The 19,210-nt window shown below is 44.3% G+C and overlaps 1 protein-coding gene across 2 annotated transcripts in view; it reads right to left on the bottom strand.

Moving 5' to 3' along the window:
• Positions 1-6,425: 6,425 nt before the first annotated feature.
• Positions 6,426-19,210, bottom strand: part of CORO2B (coronin 2B) — a 136,159-nt gene continuing 123,374 nt past the window's right edge. For both annotated transcript variants that reach the window (XM_074966618.1, XM_074966619.1), the window contains exons 7-12: positions 18,503-18,607; positions 13,820-13,916; positions 11,755-11,867; positions 10,141-10,231; positions 9,174-9,310; positions 6,426-7,959 (exon numbers count right to left, since the gene is read on the bottom strand). In XM_074966618.1, the coding sequence (XP_074822719.1) occupies positions 7,828-7,959; positions 9,174-9,310; positions 10,141-10,231; positions 11,755-11,867; positions 13,820-13,916; positions 18,503-18,607 (675 nt within the window). In that variant the 3' untranslated portion in view covers positions 6,426-7,827. The remainder of the gene's footprint in view (positions 7,960-9,173; positions 9,311-10,140; positions 10,232-11,754; positions 11,868-13,819; positions 13,917-18,502; positions 18,608-19,210) is intronic.

The raw sequence follows: 19,210 nt of genomic DNA, 5'->3' as shown, positions 1-19,210 counted from the left end.
ACTTATCTAATTCTTTTTTGAACACGGTTATATTTTTGGCCTTCACAAGTACTTCCGTATGTTTGTTTTAAACCTGCTGCCTGTTGTTTTCATTAGGCAACCCCTGGGTCTTATATTGTGAAGAGGTAAACACCACTTTTTCTCCAGGCCATTCATGACTTTATGCCCCTCTGCTATATCCCCCCCCCCCTTAGTTGTCTCTGTTCTAAGCTGACCAGTCCCAGTCACCTTAATCTCTCCTCATATGGAAGCTGTTCCATCCCCACTAATCACTTTTGTTGCCCTTCTCTGTACTTCTTCCAATTCTAATATATCTTTTTTTGAGACAGGGTGACCAGAACTGCACTTCATATTCAACATTTCATTCTTTATTCCTATTGAATGTCCTTTGGCATGTATGGAGCATCAGGAGCTGAATGGAACATCTAGGTTGATACTGGCTAAGTTCACCAGCTGGATATTTCTGGCATGACAATCTGTGCCAATGGCAAGGTTAGTGTTGTCATGTGGGTGGTCAGAATTAAAGCTTTCATGCTAGAATATTAGCAGGGAGCTGCACAAAGACGAAGTTAGGTGCCCAACTCCCATTGACTTTCAGTGGTACTTGGGCACAAAAACGCTCCTCTGTACCTTTGAAAGTCTCCCTACTAGATATTTGGGGAAGGTCACACTTCTTGGTGTATTTGCTTAGATCTCACTGTCCACTCAAAAAGCCAACAGTGAATCACCTTAGACTTGTGACAGCTCATCTAATAGAAATGAAGGCTTCAAGGGACTATTGTGATCCTCTAGTCTGACCTCCTGCATAGCACAGGTCAGAGAATTTTACTAAATTGCAGCATCCAGTCCATAACTCATGTTTGAGCTAGATCATATAATGTGCAGTCTTGCTGATGGAGAACCCTCCCTACATTGTTCCTGTGGTTGGTTACCCTCACTGTTAGGCAGGAGGGCTGTGTTTCTAATTTGAATTTATCTAGCTCCAGCTTCCAGACACTGGATTTTGTTATGTATTTGTCTGCTGGACTCGGGAGGGCTCTATTATCGGAAATCTTCTTTCCAAGTAGGTATTTATAGGATGCTGGAAAATACAGGAGGGGAAAAAACTGGGAGGAGTCCTGAGGTCTTCGTGTCTGGGTTTTCCCATGCCTGAAGGTTTTACTGTCCCTGCTTTAAGTAATCGCCATGATCACCCAGCAGGCCCACTTCCAACAGTTACAGTTGTGTTTTTCTCTGAAACTTGATTTTGTCCAGTCTGATCAAGTGCTCAAAAATGGGACCTTCCACTTTAAATAGTATATGGGGGGGGGGAGTGAAGAGGTTTTACGAAAAGTGAGGAAAATCTGAATTGTTTGAGAGATGGGGGGTTGGGGGAAAAAAGTGAAAAGTTTGTTTGTTAAACATTGGGCATCCCAAGAAGGGTTTGACCTAGAAATTTCAAAGGTAGTTTTGTAGGACAAATTAGGGACTACAGAGCATAGTTTGGCCTCTGACAAATCTTTAAGTTTCTCTACAGGTCTAATCAACACACACAGTCTAAACAGCTGGACTAACTTTGGAACCCCTTCACAAGGTCCGGAGGACTCTCCGTTTAGACATGCATGAGAAGCAGCACAGCTACTGGACCTCTTAAATGCCGTGTAGCTTGGTGTCTGGGAACAAGACTCGGGTATCAGCGTTTATCTTCAAGTCCCTTGCAAAAACCAAAGTTTGGGATTTGGTCCTGCAGCCAGGGATAGCTTAGCTTTAAAGAATATGTGCACCAGCTGCCAGAGGAGGGTCTATGTATCTGAACAGTATTTACAGGGTTTAATATGAATACAGGAAAAATGAAGATAAAGCTTCCAATGGCACACAGGAGCAATGCTGTTGGGATAAGCAGAATAGATCCCTTGATGGTTTAGATCCTTATAGTTTAGCATCAGACCATGAAACCTTGCAGATTTATGCTGGGAGAGTGCTTGCATGTCCTAGCCTTTAATCTGGTGCTTGAAACAAAAAACCCATGGAACCAACAGTGCCCTGCTGTTATTTCCTAGTGATCCTTTTCTCACTGCCACTGTCTACAACACTTGCCTCCTCCGTGTGGATGTCCTATACAGGAGGGCCTGCCTGCCCGCCTGCCCACCCAGAGAATAGAAAAGGAGCTTCAGTTCTCTTGTGCTAGAAAACCACTCCTGCCTTTTACTATGAAGAGGGTCTTCAGTGATCTGGGTGTTTTCCTTCTTATTCCACAGACCATTCTTCTTGGAATCAGACTTTTTCCTGTGGTGACTCACCACTAAAAATATCCTTTTCCTCACATAAAATCCAGGATCTTTTCCCTGCTGTTATAATCTCGGTAAGATCCATCAGCCCCTCAACTCTCAAAGTTTCATACAAAACTTAACCACCCCTGCTGCTCGTTCTGGTATTTTCAGCTGCCTGCTTTACTGCAAGGAAGATCTACTCAGGTATGTTCCGTGTGAGCAGACACCTTGTGCAAAGGGAGACCATCCAAACGTAAGTTAATCCATTTTTACTCCCTTAACTGGTGCTTTGGGCTCAAAACTTACCTTTGGTCATGACTAAGTGAAAGTCAGTGGGGGCCTTTTCTGAATCCATTTAGACATTATTATGCTCATCACACACCTTGCCACACTAGATGATTTTTGCTAATGAGTCTGAGAATAGGAGTAAAAAGCTAGCTGCAAATTTTGACTGAATGACACTCAGACCTTGCCCAGCATTATACCTTGCTCTACCCCCTCCACACCCCCACTATTAATCTCACTTCCTTGAACACAAATTTGTTCCCAACCGAAATTAGTCTATCAGCCCCTTAAATCTCTAGCAGCTCTGGTTACAGCCCTTGTCTTGGTTATATAAAAGAAAAAGGCCGGTAGTCCAGTGCACTTGATTTTGGGGTTATCAGTGAAGCTTGCTTTGTTTCAAGCATTTACATTCTTAGCATGTAAAACAGAAATGAAAATAAATTACACAGTATTCCTATAGGATTCATAAGTCAATGCTGAAATATACTAGACTGAATAAAGACTTGCTAAGCAGAATGGATATATTGTACAGACTGCCACCTGCTGGGCAATTTCTGATTTTTTTTTTTTTTTTTTTAAAAGAACCAGGTGTAAGAACTTTCTAGTCCTGCACTTTTACAAAACCTACATCTAGGCCTGCAAGTCATTAAAAACATAAATCCGGCACATGTACATCACTGTAAAAGGCCACTGGACGACAAAGACCATCTCCAGCTAGTCTCACTAATAACATAATGGTTGCAAAACAAAAGTATTTGTGCTGAAGTTGGCAGAAATGCTAATCAACTCATTAATCATCACTGAAACACCAGCCATAATTGGGCTGAATACATGTTGATGCAAGAGGCTTTGGAGAACAGCTCTCTCATCTTACACATGAGAATTAAAAAAGAAAAAAACACACGAAACATTTGCATAAGACTAATATTGAGACATAAATAACTGCTAAAAAGATAAAGGAGAATTTCCATTCTGTAGAAAGTTTTATACGTAGTTAAGAAATCAAGAAAAACCGGAAGTTATTAAAGTGATTTAAGACTTGCTTAAGCAAGATTTTTTTCCTTCAAAACCTTGGTATATATGCCCTAGTTGGTTGTGATATGACGTAAGTATAAATGTGCCTTCAGTCATTTCCATTGGAAGGGACTCATCAGTTATTTTTAAAGCACTGCAGGTGGACGTGGCATTGAACTAGAGCGGCTCTAAAACCAAGGAAACAAGGAAAAAATTCAAAGTTGTTTCTAATTCAAGAGTTTCAAAATGGATCCATTTCCCTTTTTATTTTTTTAACTGAAGTTGTTTTCAAACTTCTGTTTGCCAAAACCCCACTTTTCAGTGTCCAATAAATACAAAATTGATAACCATCTTGGCAAAAAAAATGTAAAAACCAGGAAACTTCAATAACTTTTTAAATTTACCAATAGTTTCCGAGGGGTGGGGGAGGGAGGCTATTTTTCAGCGACAGCCAAAATAAATAAAAGCTGAAGATTAGGACCAGCTCTACATTTTACCAACAAGATAGCAACTTGCAGTGTAAAGCGCAGCAAAGAGTGACACCTGCTTGGGGAAGGGACTTAGTGCCTGCCTGCCTCCACTGACTGATTGAAAGAGCCGCGCTCCCGTGGTGTGTGTGTGCGTTTTCCAGAGGCGTGTTTCTGCAGAGTGTGAGGGAGCAGGCGGGTGGGAATGGTGAGCTGGAGGTCAGCGGGAGGGGGAGACTAGACGGAACTGAGCGTTGAAGAGGGATTGAAAAGCGCAGGACAGCGACCGCGTAGGCCCCTGGAGCAGGGAGGGCGGCAGAGCTGACTGGGGGCATAGACCAGCCCGACGTGTCAGCGAAGGAGAAGCGGAGGTTTGAGCGCGAGGTCCTACCCAAACCGCCATCGTTCCGGAGCAGCCCGAGCGCTGCAGATTCTCACCGGCGCAGTAAGGTCCTGTTCTCCTACCGTTTGGGTCAGGTGTGGCCTCCATTTGCCTCAGCACTTCGTCTTCTGCCTTCACCTTCTGCCCAGCAGTACAGAGGAGCACCCTCAACTTTTGCCCCCCCCCGCCATTTCTCGCTTTCTGCTCCTGTGAAGAGAGAGACAAAGGCCACCCCACAGGGGCCGGGCCATGGGCAGAGACTTCCCCACCATCCCATCCACCTTTATGCACTCCGCAGCTGGCCATGGGGGCTGGGGTTTTTGGCAGACATTTCCCACCCCTGCTTACCTGCCCCAGACCGGTCCTGGCGGTGAGGGAGGGGGCCAGACCCCAACCATGGGAGAGGCAGCCCTGCTAGCCCCCATGTCCCAAACAATCACTTACCAGGCTGGGTTGGAGGGTGGACATAGGACCACGTGAGCCTGTCAGGCAGCCAAGGGAGCAGCCTGCCAGCTGATTGACAGGAAACGCAGGCCAGCTGAAGGTGGAGGAGCGGGTCCCTTTCCTTTCCCAGGGTGCGTGGCCGGTGCAAGCTGCGTGCAGGAGAGCCATGGGGCTTTTGATAGCAGGGCTATCTTCATCCCTGGGGGAGGATGGGGGGCCCCCCAGGCATGTATTAGTGGTGTGGTGGCCTTGGTCTTCCTGCTCCACAATAGCCTCCCCATAAGCTTCAACACCCAACCTAAACACAGCTCTGCGCTGGAGGGGAAAAGCTGAGGCAACTTGGTCAGCCAAAAGGAAAGACGAATGAAGCCACCTCTCAGCCCCCAGAATCATAGGGGTGCGTTAAATGTCCCGAACTAAACGGAGACCCTCAAGGGCCTGCACCAACACCAAGCCAGGGGTAACCCTATGCAGAGGGTAATAAAATGCAAGAGGCCTGGCCCTAAAGGTCAAGAGTGGACAAGTTCTGCAGGACAGTGCATTTGCTTCAGTGTCTGCTAGCAGTAGCCTCAGCTCCACTGGCCTGGCTAACAGGGGTTGGCTGTGGCCCTAGGTAAACCAGCAAATAGCAGCTCCGGCCAGACCCGCCCCCGGAGAGTTATTACACATTCAGCTGGCCTAAACACTTGCCTCAGTCTTTCTGGTTTGAGCCCCTCCTCAGTTGCATAATCTGGAGCACGTTGGAACGTTATTGGCTCCTTGGAGTAGTTTATTCTGAATGCTAAAATAAGCATGTGGTTAAGGTCAGGATGCACCAATGGACTTAATTAAAAAGAAAGCGGGGGGGGGGGGAGGGAGGGGTGCGGGTGGACTGGGAGGGGCTTTGGTGTTAGGCAGCCATTTCCTGAAGGAAGGATGTGCTGTGGAGTATGCAGTCAGCTGGTAGGCCCAGCTGCCAAATGGCAAGTCAGTTTGCTTGGGAAAGACTCAGGTTCTCTCTCAATGCCTTATAAGGGCCTAGTTTGGCAAGTGGCCTCAAGCTGGTCTCCTATTAGCTGGATACAGTTTTGCAGGCACTTTATCATCTGCTCATCCAGTTAACATGGATAATCCGCTACTTAGATAAGTCACTTATATAAAATTAGCAACAGGTGTAAGATATTAACTGTCTCCTCAGTGGCTCTCCAGAGGGCAGGTTCATTGGATTTAAACATGTGTCATTGAATCTCTTCTTTTTGGTGTATGACAGGGGGAATTGTGTGCTTAACTGCCTTGAAAATCCTCCAGCTTCATCTTTTAACTAGGGTTCCAGAGGCTGTACAGTTTTGGGGAGAAAGTCTTAAGTTCTTACTAAACTTCTCTGGTTAGCAAAGCCTCAGCTCCCTGCAGCTGTATGCCCAGGGGTAGTTCTTGAAAGCTTATTCCATGTCTGTCTCCTGCAGCATGACATTTGATAGCACACATGGATTTTGCTCCTCTAAACTGGACTCATTCTAAATTTTGAAATAACTAGTTGCTTGCTCTACACATCGTGTTGCTACAAATGAAAACTCAAAGGAGACTTTGCCACGCACAAGGTTTGGTATCTTGAAAACATTTTATTTCATCACTTTTGTGGTAACATAAATAATAGCGAATGACAGCACTTTTAATGTAAGGGGAGGCAAAGCATTGGGTGCAGAGCACAATGTAAAGTAACGGGGGGAAAACAACTTGTTGCACTGACACTGCTAGGGATAGTCCTACTTGATTTAAGTGAAAATATATATAGGTAAACTAGCAGTCTTTTGGTGTCTTTCCCTGTATTATGGGCCTAATTCACAAAATGTCATTGTGTACATATATTGTGTATATATAATTTATTGTGCAGCTTAAACCCTCTGCAGTTCTATTGGTAGGAACAGATATGCAGAAGAACAGACACACAGATGACATACCCAGAGTTCCCAGACATCAAATGTCTTTGAATCAGGGTTCCACAGGAGAGGTTACCACTAACTTGGCAACATTTACTGCTGAGCAAGAGGGTGTTCCAAGACAGTTATGGGAAGAGAGCAATGGCAGGTTCCTTTGCTGTTTGCCATAATGGTATGCAAATGGCAGTGTTACCACCACGATGTTTCCAGGAGGAAGTAGGACTCTAAGGTCCCTGTTAGCAGATCAGGGAAGATAGACCCACTGCATTTAGGAAACCTAGGATAGTTTAAAACAAACAAACCGTATATACAACCAGTGCTCATCCTGCTAAGGAGAGTTACTAGCTTCCATACAGATACACCTAAGAAAGTGACAAATTAAGGTCTTGTAGGAGGGTAGCAATTGACCAAGGAACTTGAACATTTGACCATCAGGCCAATTTCTAAGACACTGACTTCAAATTTTGCCACCTTTCCCCGGAAAAGGAAACTTTTGCAACAAGTGCCAGGGCAAAGGGCAGGTTTTCCTGAACCTCCTTTAAACAAAGGCCAGGGCAAGAGGATCTGGAGAGAACATTTGTGAATTAAGCCCTATATTTTAGGTGACAGTTAAGTGAATTAAAATTCCAGTTTTGTAGGCTGTGTGCATTCTTTGTCAGGCTTTGCATAGGAAAAAGTTAATAGCAATAAACCATATTGCTTTCTTAAGGGCACCCTATAGTCTCTTTTCTTTCTCTCTCTCCATTTCAAGTTAAATTTAAGGTGTGCCCTATTGGTTAGTTCCGTAGTCTTTTGATACAGAGAATACTTTGCTCTTCTACTTACTCCATGAAAAATGGTGGGATATAAATACATACCCAGCTTCCTTTCATGCAGTTATTTTCAGTTATAGTGTACAGGTCTTTCTTTTTAGTGCTAGATAAGACTACAAGGACATATTTCCAGTTAGCATGTGGACTCTTGGCAGGTCATTTGACTTCTGGCTCATATTCTGTGTAAGTGGATACAGTAAAATAAAAGAGCAAGTATAAACAAAGAAAGTTTATTTATAAAATGTCCCTTGAGGTTAATTAATTATTCTTCGGGCTGTTACGTAAGTTTTTCAACTCCAGCTGTAGTTGTCGAATTCTTATCTCTTTCTGAGAAAGCTCATCTTTCAACCGTCGGATCTCGTCTTGTTGTCGAAAGAACATTCTGAGGAGCTTAAAAGAAAGAGAGGGAAAAAAATAGGTGTACAACGTTGTGGTAACATTTATAATATTTGCTTTCCCCGCTGGCTTCATGCCTCTCCTGCCAACTGTCAGAGAACCTGCCTTCGATTCATGTCATTACACTGTTCCTTTTGAAATATCTGTTTACCTGCAATACTCCATTGATTTTCCCTGTCCATTTTCATGGTAACTCAGTTAATTCACGTCGTAGGGCTCAGCAGCTCAATTTGTGAAAAGAAATTCAATATTGGACTCAGTGTAAATGTTCCCCCACAGCCTTTAAGTGTAGCGCAGAGAACAATCGTTTATTAAGAACTGTTAGGAAATTAATCCAGTTCATTTTGTATGCTCTCTGCTTAAACCTCAGCAAAGTCCTGTGGGTTGAAGTTTGATCCAAGGAAACACACACATGGATTTTCATGGCTTGGGAACAAAAGTAGAGATGCACAAATTGGTGTGTTTATATGCTACAATCTTGGATGTGTGCAGTTGCTCTCTGTCAGAGAAAGTCATGACCTCATCTACAGTCGTGTGCCCTATATTGATAACTAAATAAAAATCTCCATCTGTTAAGTTGCTAGGAGTCTGGTTTCAGAGAAGGAGGATCAGAGTTCAGTGCCCACTGTTGGTGTGAAGTTCCAGGTGGCTATGTTGCGCATCTTAATAACAACCCTGCAGTTCCTGGATTATCCCAAATTTGTTACAATACTGTACAAAGGACTGTTTATAAATTACACCATCTACATGGAAAATACAGTGAAAGCCACTAATGCCAGAAACTAGGATGGCACATTGAAGCCAAGCTGGCAGAAGGGACACCAGAATAGTTCAGTGCATTCTGTGGCCAGGGAGGTTAGGAGTGGCGACGGTTATGACAGCTGAGGTAAAACACAGTCTCTACTATTTTCTACTGAAATTAATGGGACTATGTAGATTGTAAACTCTCTGGAGCAGGACCATCTTCTTGTTCAGTGCTGGTCCTGGTCCTCGAGTGGGTCATCTAGGTGTTACTGCAATACAGAATGACATCTGCGGTGTAAAATCAGGCCTCTGTGGTATTCAGGAGGATCAGAAAATTCAGCAGACCTTACCAGCTGTTTTCTTACTATGTCAGAAGAAGGTTTTGCACTGGACAAGCTTGATGCACATGGCTGAGATCTAAGAGGCTGGCCATTCAAAGCCATAAGTCAGCACCCATTGCTTACCTCATTCTCTGTCCTGGGTGGCACGTTTTCTAACAAATCTATTCCATTGACAACAACACTTTTTTTCTGTCTTATTGGTGCCTTAAAGACAACTTTGGATGCCTTATAGCCCTCCTTCAGCGACATCAATATGGGATCTACGTGAGATGGTAAAATAAAGGAGGATGTTAACACTTGCTCTGCTACAGCGCCTGTGTGTATATCCCTCCCCTATTGTCCTGCCTTAACATTCACTACCTATCAGTTGCTACAGCAATGTGGTTTCAGGGTGACTGGACTGGGCAGGCCCTGGACTGGCAGGCAGGAGACCTGGGTTCTAATCCAGCTCTTCTACTGCCCGTTGTGCAACCTTGGCAAGTCACGGCCCCCCTCCCTGTCCCTCTTCCCCTTCCCATCCTTTGTCTTGTCTACGTAGAGTCTGTGGAACACGAACTGTCTCACTGTGGCCTTGTCCAGACTAGAAAAAAAGGCATGGTTGGTTGGTTTTTTTAATTGGGGTAGCTAAAAGGTTTTGGGTAATGCAGTGATAAAGAGACCAGCACCTGGAGCAGACACAGCCTAAGCGGTGCTTCAAATCATGTAAACTAGATTGAAAGACACACACACACACACGCTTACACAAGGCCTATATTTTCAGTTGGAGCAATGAGACACTACTTTAATACAAATACACTTACTTATAGATGGAGCTCAAAAGCATTCAATGGCCAACTTACCTCCCCCTCCGCCCCGCCCCCCCAGCTTACTAGCTCAAAAATGGTTCCTGCGGCTTTATGTACACTAAGTGCATACACACACAGTACCTATGCACCCACCATCACATCATCTGGTGGCCAATGTAAAGTATGGAAAGTGCCCAAGGGTAAGTATGGATTTAGACACATTTCACAGTGAGGATCAGAGATCAATTGTGTTTACATTTCCAATAGAAGTGCAGTAGATGCTCATGCAGGGTTCATTCTTTTACCTCTGTTCATTCCACTCAGCCATTCGTCTGGTGTCAGGGCTGGTTCTATACCTGGAGTCATCGGGTAAATATCCTCTTGGTATGTTTCTGACTGGAAGTGAGGAAGAATAAAGAGTGGCTGTCTTCATAAAATTTGTTCCCAGTTGTAACTATACGTTGCAAAGTGCCATAAGCAACTATTTGCTTACAACCCTGGCCAACGGTAATGTAGCCATTCAATAGCATCCCAGGAAAAATACTTAACTGCCTTTTCACCATTAACTTTAAATGGGGAATAAAGAGTCCTAGCCCCTGCCTATTAAATTCATGTTCTGAAAGAAGATTATACCCCAGCAGCCCTGAGCTGTACAGTGTTTTCAAGTGCTCACATAAGTCTCACCCAAGCACCAAAGTAGCAGAGTGCACAGGAGGCATTTGAGTTGTAGACAGACTAATGAATATTATCCAGCTGAACTGGGAGGCTTTGGAAGGGCATTGTCTCTGGCCTGCTGGAGATGGTGCTCCCTGCTGCTGCGCAGACCGCTCAGGAAACGCTAAGTGCACAAAGCATACGGTTACATATTGTAGATCCCAATTCAAAGCACGAGCCAGAGAAGTCAAGGAGCACCCACTCTGGCCACATACGGCGTAAAGAATAGCCAAGGGGAAAACACCAAGGAAAGTTGTCCACAAGGGTGATTTGCCTTTCCCCTCCTCTCCACATTTCTGCTTGCAGTAGATTAGCAAATTCAGGGCAATGAGGCTGAAGCTCTATTGAGTCACCTCTGTTTGGAAAGATACTGACTCAATCCTAAACCTGAACGGGGCTCATAGCTTTGTTTCAGATTTCATACAGCTGGACAAGGCAGGTAAAGCCAGCAGCGAATACTGCTCCCAGCACATGGAGATGTGATTTTTTTACTTGGGATGGGTCTCTAAATCTAGATGTGGGACAGTCCTTTGTCACACACTTCAAAAGACCCAGTTAATTTCACACAAAATAATGGCAGCAGAAGTTAGAAAAAATGCTGGAGTCAGCTCTTTAAAGAGCTTTCCATAAGCAGAGAGTTCAAACTTCGCATTGCTGTGCGTTAGAAAAGCAGTTTTTAGCAAGATGTGAGTTTGGATCTAAAATGTATAATTGATATAAATGAGAGGCCACAGAGAGATCTACCCATCAAAGAAGACAGATGTTATCTGTAGCCAGGAAAAAGCAAACCCATGATGCTTTGAATGCAAGTCAGGAAAATGTCTAGCATGGTCAGTATGTAAGATGTGTGGTTGTTGTGGACAGTGATATAAACCATCGGGCTTAATTCACTAGATACAGTTTGCCAAGGTCCTTTTGACATTTACTGTATTTCATCCAAATGATTCTGTTCTGTGCCAGTCAGAGCAGGATTCCCAGTGTGGTCTCAAAAGGCAAAAGTTCAGTAACTGAGTCTCCCAGATCCTTCCCTGTGCATCATTTAAATAGAGAATATGGCAGTCTTTGACATACCCGAGTAACAGAAATAGAATTCCCTGGCACAGCGAGTGTTTCCAACTCTGTGCTTTGAAGGTGTTGGGCAGAGATAATGCATCAGAGCATTTGAGTTCTGTACATGAGTAGGAACAGTGCTGACATGTACTCACCCTCCTTGGCACGATCATAGAGATTGGCTCAATCAGACCCTTTAAGGTAACCAGTTTATAGAATCTGAACACCTCACATGCAGACACATCCAGCCCGTGCTTTGGCATCACACCTATTAGAGAATTCACATGTGAGCAAGGGACTTTCCTTTCATGCCAACAAAGCATTGAAATATTCAAAAGCTCTTTCTCTACAAATTGGTCCGTGAGAAAGGAACCAATCTTACTAGCCCCATCAGGATTGCTGGCTTAGGATATGGTAGCAGGATGCATGTAGAGCATATAGATCCAATTAGATATCATGTTGATGGGAAAAGTTCTGACAGTGTAGCTACGTTTCAAAGCTGCTGTCGAGAGAACCGTCGTTTCCTACTGTAAATCGTCAGCGCTTTACAATCAAGAAAAGCAGTCAGTGTGTTCTGCAAGAATGGGATTCTCTGTTTTGCTTAAACACAAAGCTAAGTGATAAGGTGAGCCTTGTAACTCCCTAACAGATACCAGCCTACCACTGCTACTGGCTAAATGGAGTTACTTCTTTAGCTCAAGTAGCAGCGGCCCATGCTTTGGTGCTCTAGGTCCTATTGCTGCAGATGACTCATAGCAGGGGGGCGTTAGGTGTATAAGATAGAGGAAGAAATATAGAACCCAATTCTGTGAGGTGGTGACATCAGTGCAAGTTGAGGGCATGCGGCATCTTCCCCAATCAGGCCCAGGGTATGTACATACCTTGCAGAAGCTGCAGCTGCAGCAGGCAAGTGGGGGAGAGACCACTAGCATGTGGAAAGTGTTATGCTGGGGTAAGAACGCTTTGCCATACAAGCACAGAAACCACCACGCAAGCACTGACTACTGGAGGCTGCAGGCAGCACTAGGGCAAGGGCTGAAGTTAAGTATGGGCACGGAGATTTGTTTCATGATCACGCCCAGAGTGCAGGGTATTAACATAGCACTGAACTGAACAACCTCCTTTAATATCACGTCCCTCTGTGCCATCGGCTTTCCCTGAGATTGCAGGCCTGCGCCATCGCCAAAGAGCCGATTCCAAATCAGCAGCTGAGCGGGCTCATGCCTGTCCCTGCCCTCTTGGGGTTGTGGGACACCACCAGACTTGTTAGCTGGGCCTTCTGCCTAATTCTCCAGGGCGTGCTAGGTCTGCGTCCTGCCTGTGGGGGTGTGCGAGGAGGGAAATACTTCCACCCTACACATCCTTCCCTGCAGCCATCCCCATCTGGGCCTTCCTGTCTACCTGCAGTCTGGAATTTGAATAGCCCATTTCTTCTCCCTCTGACCGTCTACACCCATCGGGGGAGCCCCCATCCCACAAGCAACTCTACCCGCACCCCCAGGGGCCAGCCATGAGGGAAACCTACCCACTCCAAGAACCCAAATGGGACCTGCCCCCCATGCCACCAACCAGAGCTGATCCTGTCCTCACCCAGCCAGCCACCCCACAGCCAGAATCCACCCGTCACCACTGCCGCTGCTGCGGAGAACTGCTTCCAGGTAGGGAAGCCAGACGCAGGGGCCTCCTGGAGGTGCTGGGAAGGGGAGGAGAGCTGAGAGTGGTGCAGGTGTGCAGATCAGAGCCCTGTGCCGGCAAGGAGGGGCAGGAAATGGACCAGATGGATTTTGCAGTAAGGGTGGGAAGGAAAGAGCATTTTACCCAGGGAATGTCCCATGTATCACTGGCTCAGGTCACTTGTTAACGTTTGGGCAGCCTGTCACTGCACGTCAGGGGAAACTGCTCGTGCATTTCCCTGGAACCAGGCCCTCAGTAAGATGCATCAGAGTCACACTGCACCATTACCCAGGAAGAAATACACAAAAATATTAAATGCTACATAAAGATCATTGGAATTCTGAATTAATTTTCCAGCAAGTCATCAGCTACCTAATGACACAGAACATATTTGAACAGCGAGAGTCAGCACAGTGCAGAGAGCACGGGAGGTTATTATGCAAAATACATTTATCAGCAAAATTTAATTATACTATTTCAGTCTGCTGTCTTTTTTTAATATTAATGTTCGAAGAGGTGGCCTATTAACATGCCAAAAGCTCTTACCCAGTCCTTTTTGTGGGGCAGGAGAGCGAAACTCCATGAGATAATTCAGATAGGGCTTTTCTGTGCTGATTTCATAGTATCGGATGTTCCCGTCGCCCTGAGGCAGGGGGGATAAAGGGCAGATCAGTTTAACATTTCAGTGTAAAAGCTGCAGGCAAATAAAAAGATATGTTAAAAGAACATCAAGTTGTGCATCACTGCCAAGTTCTAGGTTAAATATACAGGCACGACAATGCTAGTTAGCCATTGTAGAACAGAGTCTAAAACCAAACCTACAGCATTTCGTGTATGGCGTCTGGGTTCTTGGAGTAGAAACAGTAGAAGGAATAGATGTGGTCTCTTTAATGGTGTTTGGTGAAGAAGACTCACAAGATGACTAGCAATTTTATCCCCATCACTCCCATTTCTCCCTTACACTTTATGGAATTAGTTTTCCTACCCTTGGGTTAAAGAACATAGAACATAAGAACGGCCATACTGGGTCAGACCAAAGGTCCATCTAGCCCAGTGTCCTGTCTTCCACCAGTGGCCAATGCCAGGTGCCCCAGAGGGAACGAACAGAACAGGTAATCATCAAGTGATCCATCCCCTGTCGCTCATTCCCAGCTTCTGGAAAACAGAGGCTAGGGACACCATCCCTGCCTATCCTGGCTAATAGCTATTGATGGACCTATTCTCCAGGAATTTATCTAGTTCTTTTTTGAACCCTGTTATAGTCTTGGACTTCATAACATCCTCTGGCAAAGACTTCCATAGCATATACGAGTTGCATATCTAGTTTAGTTCTCTCACAATGGAAGGAGGATAAAGTACTAAAAAATGTACCAGGACGTTATGTTGCCCAGGAATGCTAAAGGAAATATTCCAGTACAGAAATAAACTAATTTTAGAACAAAGCTAAACTCAGCGGAGCTGTACTGAATGGGCAGGGCTGTGTTGCACTAAATTTATGCTAATAGATTCATAGATTCCAAGGCCAGAAGGAATCATTGTGATCATCTAATCTGAGCTCCTGTAGAACAGACAATAGAATTCTCCCAAAATAATTCCTTTTGAACTACAGCATACCTTTAAAAAATCCAACATTGATTTAAAAATGGTCAGTGATGGAGAATCCACCACAATCCTTGGTGCATTGGTCCAACAGTTAATTACCCTCATTGTTAAAAATTTATGTCTTATTTCCAATCTGAATTTATCAAGTTTCCAGTCCTTGGTTCATGTTATACTTTTCTCTGTTAGACTGAAGAACCGTTATCAAATATTTGGTTCCTCACCAAAGGCTCTTAAGCAAATAGCTGTCATGGAATAAGAGGGAAGGTTCTCTCATGGATTGGTAACTGGTTAAAAGATAGGAAACAAAGGGTAGGAATAAATGGTCAGTTTTCAGAATAGAGAGAGGTAAAGGGTGGTGTCCCCCAGGGGTCTGTACTGGGCCCAGAACTACTTAACATATTCATAAATGATCTGAAAAAAGGAGTAAACAGTGAGGTGGCAAAATTTGCAGATAATACAAAACTACTCAAGATCGTTAAGTCCCAGGCAGAGTGTGAAGAGCTAGAAAAGGATCTCTCAAAACTGGGTGACTGGGCAACAAAATGGCAGATGAAATTCAATGTTGATAAATGCAAAGTAATGCACTTTGGAAAACATAATCCCAACGATACATATAAAATGGTGGGGTCTAAATTAGTGGTTACCACTCAAGAAAGAGATCTTGGAGTCCTTGTGGATAGTTCTTTGAAAACATCCACTCAATGTGCAGCAGCAGTCAAAAAAAATGAACAGAATGTTGGGAATCATTAAAAAAGGGATAGATAATAAGACAGAAAATATCATATTGCCTCTATATAAACCCACATCATGAATACTGTGTGCAGATGTGGTCGCCCCCCTCTCAAAAAAGATATATTGGAATTGGAAAAGGTTAAGAAAAGGGCAACAAAAATTATTAGGGGTATGGAATGGCTGCCGTATGAGGAGAGATTAATAAGACTGGGACTTTTCAGCTTGGAAAATAGACGACTAAGGGGGGATATGATAGAGGTCTATAGAATCAATACTGGTACGGAGAAAGTAAATAAGGAAGTGTTATTTATTCCGTCTCATAACACAAGAACTAGGGGCCAACAAATGAAATTAATAGATAGCAGGTTTAAAACAACAAAAGGAAGTATTTTTTTCACACAACGCACCGTCAACCTGTGGAACTCCTTGCCAGAGGATGTTGTGAAGGCCAAGACTATAACAGGGTTCAAAAAAGAACTAAATAAATTAATGGAGGATAGGTCCATCAATGGCTATTAGCCAGGATGGGCAGGGATGGATCACTTGATGATTACCTGTTCTATTCATTCCCTCTGGGGCACCTGGCATTGGCCACTGTTGGAAGACAGGATACTGGCTAGATGAACCTTTGGTCTGACCCAGCATGGCCATTCTTATGTTCACCTTGTAGGTATTTATAGACTGATTAAGTCACACTTTAGCCTTCTCTTTGTTAACGCAAATAGATTGAGCTCCTTGAATATAAGACATGTTTTCTAATCCTTTAATCAAGCTCATGCCTCTTCTCTGAACCCTCTCCAATTTATCAGCATCCTTCTTGAATTGTGGGCACCAGAACTGGACTCAATATTCCAGCAGCAATTACACCAGTGCCAAATACAGAGGTAAAAAACCCTCTCTACTCCTACTCGAGATGCCCGTTTATGCATCGAAGGATCACATTAACCCTTTTGGCCACAGCATCATACTGGGAGCTCATTTTCAGCTGATTATCCACCACAACCTCCAAATCCTTTTTAGAGTCACTGTTTTCCAGGATAGAGTCCCCATCCTAGAAGTATGGCCGACATTCTTTGTTCCTAGATGCACACATTTACATTTAGCCATATTAAGCATATCATTTGCTTGCGCCTGGTTACCAAGCAATCCAGATTTCTGTATCAGTAACCCGTCCTCTTCATTAATTATCACACCCTTAATTTTTTGTCATGTGCAAACTTTCTTGGTGATGTTTTTGTTTTCTTCAGGTCATTTGATAAAAATATTAAGTAGCATCAGGCCAAGAACTCATCCACGTGGGACCCTACTAGAAATGCACCCACTGAATGATGATTCCCCATTTGCAGTTACATTTTGAGACTTATCAGTTAGCCAGTTTTGAATCCATTTTATGTGTGCCATGTTAATTTTGTATCATTCTATTTTTTCAACCAATGTGTCGTGCTGTACCAAGTGAAATGCCTGAGAGAAGCCTAAAATATTACACTATTACCATTATCAACCAAAATTGTAATCTAATAAAAAAAAAAGATATAAAGTTAGTTTTATAGGGTCTGTGTTCCATAAACTCACATTGATTGGCATTAATTGTATAATCCTACTTTATTTTTTTTTATTATTCAAGTCCCATAGCAGCTGCTCCATTATCTTGCCCAGGATCAATGTCAGACTGTCAGGCCTATAACTACCCAGGGCATCCCATCTACCCTTTTAAAATATTGGCACATTAACTGTCTTCCATTCTTTTTTAAACTTCCTCAGTTTTCCAAGACTTACTGAAAAAAAATCAACATTAACAGTCTAGTGAGCTCCTCAGCCAGTTTTAAAAAAACTCTTGGATGCAAGTTATCTGGACCTGCTGATTTAAAAAGTGCGTAACTTCAGTCGTTGCTGTTTAACATCCTCCTGAGACACTAGTGGAATGGAAAGTGTCATCATTATGTGATATGACTACATCATTTCCCGCCCCTCCCCCCACCGACACGGAACAGAAACATTTATTAAATATGTCTGCCTCTCCGGCATTATTGAGAATTCTACCATTTCCACCTAGCTATGGACCAGGACCATTACTAGGATTCTTTTTGTTCCTAATATACTTAGAGTATATTATCCTTGTTATTATCCTTAACTCCACTGGCCAGAGATTACTTCTTGTATCTCTCTTCCCCTCTAACCCAGGTCAGTTTTTTAACCACCACGGCCTTCTTTCTTGATTGTGGCCTTTATGAACACTGATGGCAAAGTACACCTGGGCTTCTCTACTCTGGGCCATACGCTGACTTCAGAGGGAATCCTATCTGCAGCCCATAGGAAATAAATGTGTTTACTTTTTAAGGGTCTCCTAAATGCACTACAGTATCTGCAGGTCCTTTCACTTAGGTGGAGCTTTGTGCACAAGCTAGTGTGATTGCGGAGAAGTGTGTGCATGTGTGTACCAAGCCACACCCTCCAGGGTGCAACGGTGCTTTTGGGGGGCCATTTGAGAAGTGTGCCCCACCACAGAGCTGTCTGTAGTCGTGGCATTTGGACTTTACAACACAAGCAACACCAGTGAAGTGCAAAAAAATCAAGGACCTTTAAAAGAAAGTCAGTGGTCAAAGGCTGGTTCCTGTTACATTAGTGTAAATTCAAAGTCTTTAGTGCAGTTGCTCCAAATTTGCACTGGTGAAAGCAATATCAGCATCTAGCCCCAACTGTTTAATTGTAATAATTATTTATGAAAAGCCCCAAATAACCCCATGCTCTGCTCGTCTGAGAGAGGCCCCTTTGCTTGCCTTCTCCAATGGGTTATTTGGGAGATGATCCATTCTCAAGTGTGCAAGAGACACATCACTCTTGAGAATAGCAGGATACGCAGTATATTGCCTATTACCCTCAGTAAAGCCAACGCACCTTTCCAGCCAAATACAACATGTGTGTATCAGCATCGTAGAAAGGAAACAAGAGCCCCGACAGCCCATCGATCTCCTCCTCTATGAGGGGCATGGCCAGGTCTTCCTGAACAAAGAGAAAATCGCTTTATGGATCAGCAAGGGTTAGAGGTTGCATGGAACATGAAAGCAAAACCCATGAAGGAGCGACAGGAGCAGGAGGCTGAGGGATGGGTTTTGTCCCAGAAAAGCTGAAGCAAACCCGCTGTCCCTCCCAAAGGCTGCCACGGGATTTCCATGTCCCACGAGCCAGAGGCGGGGGAGAGAGAGGGCTAGCGGACCTGGTCATGTACACACAGAATAAGGAGGATGTTCGCTTAAGGTCACCTCTCTGCAGGGCACTCAGTGGGTCACCCTGTAGGGCTGAGTGGGCTCTGGGGCTCTCAGAGTAAGGGTTTTAAGGGGGTCCAGTCACACCCCTCCTCCCCCGCCCCTGGAGCCATTTCTGTGTGGCTGCATTTCAGTGAGGCTGGAGGCGTGTGTATATTTTAAGGACCAATTTGGGGCAGATTGTGCCTAGGCCGAGAGCACGGAGTGAGGGGCGTGGAGAAGGAAAACAGAGGAGGGTGCAAGGAGCTCTCTCTCTTGCCCCTCACCCCCACCCCCAAGGACCAGGGACAGCCACAGTCCAATGTGCTCTCACCGAGCCACACTCTCCAGGGTGCACACT

The sequence above is a fragment of the Natator depressus genome, chromosome 10 (assembly GCF_965152275.1).
Source record: "Natator depressus isolate rNatDep1 chromosome 10, rNatDep2.hap1, whole genome shotgun sequence".
Classification (NCBI taxonomy): domain Eukaryota; kingdom Metazoa; phylum Chordata; order Testudines; family Cheloniidae; genus Natator; species Natator depressus.
This window is presented reverse-complemented; position numbering and strand designations above follow the sequence as displayed.